The following is a 9015-nucleotide window of genomic DNA, read 5'->3' as shown; positions in this document are numbered from 1 at the left end:
TGTCAGTAATTAAAATAATTTTAATCAAACTGAGCTTCCAATTAAAAAATATATAAAAGTAAAACTCTTCTTAAAACTTTCACAGAAGGTCTTCTTACATAATGGTTTTACAGGTCTTCTTCCAAGTTATGCTTTAATGTCCCACAGAAATTGAGACACAGGGACACCGGGATGATTAAATTTTAAGAGATGGGCACAGGTCCTTTTGATAGATACTCTCTGAATCATAACAATAGCAAGATAATTTTAAGAAGACTTGTGTGAATTGCAAATGGCAAAAATCTTTAATTACAAATTGCAATTAATACTGTAAACACAATTCTCTAAAATATGGAGGTGAGAGGCCTACAATCAGGAAGAACCTGTCTGAAGGTTAACGACTCTAAGGGAACCTTCAGGTCTCTGGGTCATAACCGAACTGCTTTCTGCACAGGGGATGGAAACACAGCTAAATCTCTTGCAGCTGAGCCATGATTTGCACCTGCACCAGTTCCTGCAATTTTTAAAGAGGTGCAAAATAACTGAGATTCCCTGAACAAGGCCAGACCTGATCTCCCAGAAGGCTCTGCTTCTGGAGATTTCCATTCAGACATTATATTTATCTCTACAGTCACTTTGACATTCATCAAAATTAATTACTAAGGGACAAGTGTGTTCTTGAGCCTACAACATGGCTGGTGTCACCTGATTTAGCCTGATTAGTCAGTTACCTAAGTGCAGAGGAACTGACATTCACCACATAGTGTGCTCTGATGAGGGTTTTCCATGACAATATGATGGGAGTTTTAACAGCCTCTTGAAGTTAGGAAGCGTTTCTTAAACACTTCACCTCCAGTTTCACTTGCTTTGGGTGATGTCTTTTCTGCAAGAAGTACCAAAAGTCTGGAGATGTGAAGCTTAGCTCTAAAAAGTATGAGGTCATTTCAAATCCCATGTGCATCAATCTGAACTAGAACATTTTAACTAAAGCCTTGGTTTTATTACCGAAGTATCCAATCACAATTCATTAACTAAAGGAACAGAAATGTACTGAACTCAGGCAAATAATTATATTGGCAGAGAAGGAAGAATACTCAAAAGACTTTAGAAGTCTTTTGAAAGACATCAAAGAGAGACACAAAAATCAGTGTTGCTACTCACATTATTGTCCTCTTGTCCATTCTCATTATATACAACAGGTTCTCTCCACATGTGTTCATGGACAAGACACAGAGCTCAGATTCTAAGATTTTTACCTTCTCTCATTTGTTATCACACAACTACAGCTCATCCTCTGAGGGACACAGTGTGACAATGACCCTTCCACTGTGGCCATGGTACACATGAAACCAAACCAATGTGGGGGTTGGTGTGAAATGTGACCTTAAGTCAACAATAATGACAAAGTTGGCTCAAATTTTTCTAGTGTTTATTGACTCGATACAAATCTTTAGGAACTATTCAACCTCAGACAGAATCAATTGTGATATTCAAAAAATTACATTATTTAGAGTTTAACAACACCAAGGGAAAGAGGAGAGTCACTTCCATTTCACACGCAGCTTAAGCGGAGCAGTTTTACCAGAAATCCTGGGATTGGAGCCTTTACACTGGTAATAACCAGCATCCCATCTCAGGACAGGGTCTATGGTGAGGTTTTTGCGGTCAATTGACAGAATCATTCTCTCTGTGTACTTCAGACTTGAGTGATTGAAAAACCACTCGATGATGTCAGCATTTGTGTTGCAGGTGAAGATCACACCATCATACTCATTGACTGTGGTGTTGCTGGCAGTGAGGATGGGTCCCCTCACATATGCTGTGGAGAAAAGAGAAAAGGACTCATTGAGAATGGGCTTCAGATGTGCAGCCACATGGCTTCCTTAGAGTCTCAGCCATTCACAGCCCACAGTGACTTATGTAAAGTTCACCAGAGAGTAGTTCAGGCATTTGGAGGAAAATTGTGTTAGTTCAGGTGACAATATTAAGAAATGAGCTACAGCTCATCTGTGTCCTCATATAACCTGAGGCAAAATATATCCAGAGACACTGAAATAAAGAACAAACTAAGAGTAAGTAGAGGGGAGGGAGGAGAGGAATAACAGGGGAAAAAAGAAGGAAAGGGTCATCAAGGAACATGTATGAAAGACCCGTAAACAAAGCTAAAGGAATTGTGGCTTGAGGGTGGGGTGGGGAAAAGTGGTGGCAGGAAAATAGAGATAGATGTACTTCAACACGATAAAAATAATTAATTAATTTTTAAAAAAGGAAAGGTCAGGATTTCAATGGAGAAAATAGTCTTTATAATGAATGGTGTTGAACATCAGTTTCCACATGAAATGTAATGATGTGGATCCCTGTCTGATACTACGCAAAATTCAGTCAAAGTTATATCAAAATTAATTTCATATTAATATCAAAACTAACAAAAATTAAGTCAAATTACATCAAATTCTACAGGTTAAACCTCACCCTTTAAAATGCTTATAAAAATATTGAGAGGAGATTTTAGGACATTGAATTTGAAATGATTTTGTGAAGATGACACTAGGGAGACAGGCAAAAACAAGTAGACATTCGCAATATTCTCAAAATGAAAATGTCACCATCAAAAAACATAACACTTTTAATGGTGTTAAAATGGTGTTTACATTTCATGAAATGTGAGAAGATGGTTTGCAAATCATATAAAAAATAAAAAAAATATTTAGAATACACAAAAAAATCTACACTCAACAACCACAAAACCAAATCATCTTATTTAAAAATGGAATAAACCACTTGAACAGACATTTCTAGAGAATATGTACAAATGGCACATAGTTACTGAAGATGCTCAACACTACTATTATGCACAAAAATGAAAATCAAAATTCTCAAGGTTGAATTTGTTGCTTGTGATGTTGGTTATGGTTAACTTTGATCTGCAGGAAGAGAAAAAAATTCCCCGTGTTTTACTTTTGATATCTCCAAAAGCTTCTTCAAGCACAGTTGGTACCTCTCACTTCTCAGTCAACTTGAGTCTTGCTTAGAACTAACAAGGAAGATCAGCATATCACAAGAACATGTTTGGGAATCAGAACACTCAGAGGATGCATGTCCTCCAGCTATATGTCTGGGGGGAACTGCAGACTTTCTCAGGTGTCAGTTAAGTATCAGTGTTGATTAAGGAAAGACATAAGACAGGGTTTCAGACAGAACACTGCAATTCTCCTGCTTCTTCACTGACCACTTGACTGTCTGCCTGACCAGAAGCCATTCATTTCAGCTGCACAGACATCTATTGCCAAGCTGAGGTATGTTCGTATGAAGCACTATTTTCCAGGACATCTAGAGACTACTAGGTGAGAGTTGAGCAGAAATAACACAGAGAAAAGAAGCAAGCCAGTGATAAGTTGACTTCTGAGGCCCTGGGCTAAGAGATAGGTCAAGTCATTTCAGGTAAATGTGACTGAAATGAGACAGTGAACCAATGAATGACATAGCAGGGTCCAAGAAATGATTTATCAAAGGGGGAAAGAGACAGGCAGAAGCTGATAATGGCAGCAGAATCATGTGCTCTACCCTTAACCCTTAAAGCCATTCTCTCTCCCCTGAGGGCAGGTGAGGACTTGTGCAAATGCAAAATCAGTGTATCAGAGCAAGTGGGAGCATGACTTGCTGAAATTCTGGCACTAGTGGGCAATTTCTGTTAAGTGGTTATGAGACAGAAATTGGAAAAACACTTAAAATTCTTTTGTATGTGAAAATTATTATTAATACCCTAGGCCCAAGACCAACAGTGAGTCCTATTTTATTAGAGAAAAGTTAAGGATCTGAGATGATGGTCTTAGTCCCTGGGACCACAAAAGCCTGTTCCCTATGGTGAGGATTCCAAGGACTCTGCATCTAGGTTACAGGCTCTGAAGAGATTTGGATCACTCATTCACTCATTCATTCATTCATTCATTCTACCACCATTTATTTCTTTCTAATTCATCAAAAGCATCTGAGTGCTTGTTAAATGTTCATCCTGAGCTGGTTTCAGGGGTACAGTGGAGAATAAGAAAGCAAAGTTTTTTTCTTTACATCTGCTGAAAGGGACTGCACCAGGAAAGGAAACAAATAAGTGATGTCAAGTCCAGTGCATGGAGGTGTGGATGGGCAACCTGAGGGGGATGCCTAGGTAATCTATGCAGTGATTCTGATTGTTACTGAAGATAATGTTTTTCTAGAGTAAAAACAGATTGCCACCCTTTTTGCCCCTTCAAAGACCAAATGTATTCCTGTGATTGAAGACACCTAAGAGAAAAGGCTCTGAACTACTTTGTTGGTTTAGAAATCCTAAGAGTCTCTCATAAGGCCCCAGAGGTAGAGAAATTAAGTTTGTGGCTACAGACAGATTTCTAGTGACCTAGATCACCTGCTCACGGTCTGTGTGACTCTCCTTTAGTGACTGTATTTCCATGTTTCTCAGTTTCTTCTTAATGAATATTTGGCTGCCAGGGTGTCAGTGTAATGACTGTAAAATATTTAGAGGATCTGACCTAAATCTTGAAATAGAAGAGCTGCTCAAAAGACACATCTGTTATGATCAACTTCCAGAGAGAACCCCTGGCTCATCCCTGGTGAATGAGGGGCTTCGAGGAGCATCTCTTTTTCTCAGTTTCTTTTAGGGGATGTTGACTTTCATCTGAACTTTCCAGAGAACCCCAAGATAGCTGGCTAGCTACAAGGACATTGTCTAACTTTGCTCTTCACACAAAACTAAGGTGATAGACCAAAATGCATTTCTGGCGAGATACAGATCTTGGTCAGGAGCTTTGACTGGTGACCTCCTCAGGAGCCTTGTGTATTGGGCACCCATTAAACTGTTACACACTCAGGCCTTCTGAGGAGGCCAAACCCAACCTAGCACAGGCTCACCAGGGTTCTTGGAGTAAAGATCTCTGGGACAGGCTTCTTGGGAGGGGTTTCTGAGCTGAGCTGTGTAAGAACTTCAGGGGGCCTCTCAGCCTGTGCACTGACCTAGTATAGCAGAATCATTCTCAAGATCAAGTGAAAAGGCAGGTGCTCAGGAGGCTGAAATTAGTCTGTTCTCCCTCTGCTGACTTAGTCCCATCAAACTGATCCTTCTGTCTGCATTGGCAGTCTGCAAGGCTGAAATTTGAGAAAGGAAGTGAGGTTTTAGCAAGTTTGTCTGTATTCTCTGTGTATCTTGCATTAAGTGCTAAAATCCACCCTGAATCAAAATGCCAAGGGGAAAGAAGGTAGTGTCCATGGTATATCAGTCCTGTGTGTGAAGTGGAATTCACCCCACCTGACACCCAGAGGACAGAGAGCAATTACTCACGGTATACATCCAACCGTCCACATGCTATCATTTGTTGGCAGCCTTGTATTTGGACCACTACAGTGTAGATTCCTGCATCTTCCATGGAGACATTGGTTAACACCAAGGACCCATCACCAATTACTATTGCTTGTCCACCTGGAGGACCTCTTACGTAGTTTCCTTCATGTACTGAAAGATATGCAATATGCTGGTCGTTGTCAATGATTCCTCCCCTGTACCACAGGAAGAGTTCTGCATTAGGCGTATGATGGCGGATACGTAGAGTCACATCATGCCCCTCGAGACAATCAGCTGATAAAACTGTCACTTGGGCAGTGGTGGGTTGGCCCCAGAAGTTTAAGAGTGAGACTGGGAAATAAGAGGAAAAAAAGCATCATTATTTTTATGTATGTTTTGCGATGGAAAGATGAGGCCCTCAGTCCTGAGGAAATTGCTTTTATGTCTCAGCCTCGGTCTGTAGGTGAGTTGTTTCTCTCAGGTCAAGGTCAGAGACATGACCCTCTTTACTTCACCACCTCTGAAGCTTTTATTTGGGGAGTTTCAAATACTCTTCTCCAGCTATTTGTCTTTCTCACCTCTCCATTGTACTCAGTTGCCACCTGATATTCATGGGCATTTTTGAAAAGCACCTTTGCTGGCCACCTTATGTATATATTCTCTGTCTTCACTTTCTGACTTGCCTTTACTCTTTTTTTTTTCATGGCTATTGTGGGTACCTGATGTCTCGTCTAGATTTTTTCTTGTTCCTCTCTCCTGTGTAGAACATGGGCTTCATGAGAACAGGCCTTGTCTCATCTTCTAATTGCACTGACTGCAATCTGGAAATATATGGGTTTGCGTGAGTGGGTGATCCCAGTGTCCTGTACATCCTGGGATCTATAGACCCATTTCAAAAGTTGGTGATGAAGACAATATCTAAGACTCTTTATTAATTTTTCATGTGCTTCCTTTTAAATCAGCATACCAACATGATGAATAACAGGAAATGCACAGCAACTGAGGGTTTTCTGCCTCTCACCACTTCCAGATTATGAGATTTTCCTCTAGCTGAGCCCCCTTCATCATCCTACTCTGCTCCTTTGTCCTTTAGCTTCAGGTAATATCAAAAGCCTTCCCTCTTTTCTCAGAGCACTGGTCTCTTCAGCAGATTCCAGCCAGTCTCTGTGTCAGATTCTTAGTCTACCCCCCCAAATTGTCTCCTACTTACCAACCAGCAGGAGCCCTTGCCAGTGGACAAATCCTCTGTGAGTGGAGATTGAAAGAGACTCCATGGTATATGTTGTCTCTTCTGTGGCTGCCTCTTTGAAAGAAGCTTGAGTTACTCTAAGGCTCACAGGCACCTCTGTCTAGAATGGTGCCATCTGCTGTTTGTCCTACCTGTGCACTGGGATTTATTCTGGGGCATGTTTACTTTTCTTGTCATGTGGGCTGGGGGTGGGGTCTTTGCACTTTACCCTCCCTTTCCCAGTTCTCATTTTTGCCCCCCTTATACCTTGTAACCTGTACTTCTTTCTTATACTTTTATTCCCTGAGAACTTCTAAGGCCTCTCAATACCACACATTCACAAACACAAACTCCCATGCTGTGTTATGAAAGCAAAAGGAGGTGTGTCTGGGTTTCAAGCGTTTCCCACAGCTCCCTGTCAGGTGTATGGCAGCCTCCCCCTCAGCCCTCTGTTTTTCACATTTGACTTTTCTCTTCAGAGCAGGAATTGTAGAGCTAACTCTGAAAAACCTGTCAAAATGATGTCACCCCTCCTGTGCATCAGATCCCCTGTGAAACTTTACAAACATCTCTATTTCCAGGTGAAATCTTGAAAATGCAGCTTCAGCAGCTCTCCAGGTAATGTGGGTGTCCATTCAAATTGTGATATTTTGATATGAATGTAGAACCTCCTGTCTGTCTACCCTGTGCACAAGGGAAGTCTCCAGGTCCTTTTATACTACAAATTCTGAAATAGGTGGGAGACTTTGCACCCACAGTTGACCTGTACCCACAGTAGACATCTGACAAGCTGTTGGGAGAGGTTGATCGAACTGGCCCGTAGGGTACACTTGCAATAGCAAGGGTGATGGGGGCACACGTGTCCCTGAGGCACTGACTTACTAAGGACAACATTGGTCACTACTGTGACTTGGTCTTTGGACTGTCAGTACCACTCAGAGAGCCACAGGTGTCCTAAAATCCTGGATTAATTCTGTTTCTGACACAGAAACCCAGCTGGGCACTGGGTCCTCTCCATGGTCTCAGTGTTCTGAGATGTTTTTTCCTCCCAGCACGAAGGTCACAGAGATGAGTCTGGGTGTGAGCAGGCATCAAGCTTGGCAATAATTGCAGACGGGACCCTACTTTTATCTCAAGTTGTCACCACATTGGCATTTGCTTTCTGGGAAAAATAGGGAAAACCAGGAGTCTCAGTAGGACTTACAGTTTTGAAGTGCGAGATGGGACGTGTCCTGCATGTCTTAGGAAGAAAAAAGTTTGGGGAAACTTCGGTGCCTACTGGCTTTCTGTTTTTCAGGGGACAGGTTCATATGGATAATCCCTGTCCATGCCTGTTCGTTGGACCTGTTGTTTTGCTGCCTGGCTCTTTGGAAAACCTCTGATTTCTGCTTGGGCGGCCTTCTTCTGGTCGCCTTGGCTTGGCATGGATGATGCCATTCATGAGGTACAGAGCAACACACAGACCACCATGAGGGAGGGGGTGGTCCAAGGCCCTGTCAAAGTACAAAAAGTGCAAATCAATACATCAATTTAATGAGTTATCTGAGTCAAACTGACCTCATATGTCTGGGAGAGAGGTTTCAAATCCTGTGAAGTCAGTTTTGTAGCTTGTTTTATACATTATAATCAAAGTACAAGGTGAATAAGGATGCATAAAAACTGTTAGGAGGTGAGAAAAAAATAGAAAAGAAAAGTCTCTAGAATGGGTAAAAGGCAAAATGGAGAAATATACACATATATAGCGTATGTTATATGTATATAACATGTGTTATCTGTTATATATAACACATGTTTAATAGATAACACATGTGTGTATATATGTTTTATGTTGGTGGGTACAAGCTAATTCACAAGTACAGGACATAGAGAAGATGTGCAGGGGACTGAATAATATAAAGAGTCTGTGGTCTCACACACTTGTCCCAGACTCTGGCTTTTGAATGACCCAGCTTAGAAAATCACTCTGATGTGTCAAAGTTTTGCTATCCAAGAGGTAAAGAATAAAAGAAGATATCAGGGCTCACTGAAGGTAAAGAGTGACCTTTGCTGTGAAAATGGAGCCTGGGATGTGGTAACCTGCCATCACCTGCCAAACTAAAAATTTCTGATCAGGATATGCTGTGAGTTGGTCAGGCTAACTATGCAGTCCCCTGAGCTTGTCAGGGTTGCTGCACAGCCCCCTTTTGTTAACAGTCTCTACAAGTAGCAGAATGGACAAAGCAGGCAAGAAGGAGGGCCTAAGAAGGCCTGTTGCATTAGGGGATGAAAATCAGACTCCTCCATCTACTTATTCAAGCAAGGCCAGGTTTCTGTGTCTATTTCATATTTGTCTCAATGTTGCTCCCAGAGGACAGAGGTAGAATTGCAGCTAATGTCAGGTGATGCACAGGATGTTGACCAGTGTAGAATGAGCCCAGGGTAAAGGCAGACATTGACCCAAATATTATGAGTCCAATGTCAGGAGAACTGTCCCATC

General features: G+C 41.6%; 1 protein-coding gene across 1 annotated transcript; it reads right to left on the bottom strand.

The window, feature by feature from the left end:
• Window positions 1–1520: 1520 nt before the first annotated feature.
• LOC118986572 (carcinoembryonic antigen-related cell adhesion molecule 21-like) lies at window positions 1521–6659 on the bottom strand. Its single transcript, XM_037045534.1, has 3 exons — window positions 6522–6659; window positions 5312–5662; window positions 1521–1798 (listed from the first exon to the last, which is right to left on the bottom strand). The coding sequence occupies exons 1-3, from the start codon at window positions 6583–6585 to the stop codon at window positions 1521–1523; spliced, it is 693 nt and encodes a 230-aa protein (XP_036901429.1). The 5' UTR covers window positions 6586–6659.
• Between the last annotated feature and the right edge of the window lie 2356 nt (window positions 6660–9015).

This window comes from Sturnira hondurensis, unplaced genomic scaffold (genome assembly GCF_014824575.4).
Source record: "Sturnira hondurensis isolate 20B ecotype Veracruz unplaced genomic scaffold, ASM1482457v3 Scaffold0004327, whole genome shotgun sequence".
Taxonomy (NCBI): Eukaryota; Metazoa; Chordata; class Mammalia; order Chiroptera; family Phyllostomidae; genus Sturnira; species Sturnira hondurensis.
Note: the sequence above shows the minus strand (reverse complement) of the source record. Positions and strands in the feature narration are given on the sequence as shown.

Bases quoted from the DNA above. Each gene is read 5' to 3' on its own strand.
- LOC118986572 (XM_037045534.1), bottom strand. From the start codon at position 6,585: ATGGAGTCTCTTTCAATCTCCACTCACAGAGGATTTGTCCACTGGCAA. The intron at 5,663-6,521 runs GTAAGTAGGAGA...CTTATTTCCCAG, and splicing joins GCAAGGGCTCCTGCTGGTTG to TCTCACTCTTAAACTTCTGG. The intron at 1,799-5,311 runs GTGAGTAATTGC...TTTTCTCCACAG, and splicing joins TGGACGGTTGGATGTATACC to CATATGTGAGGGGACCCATC.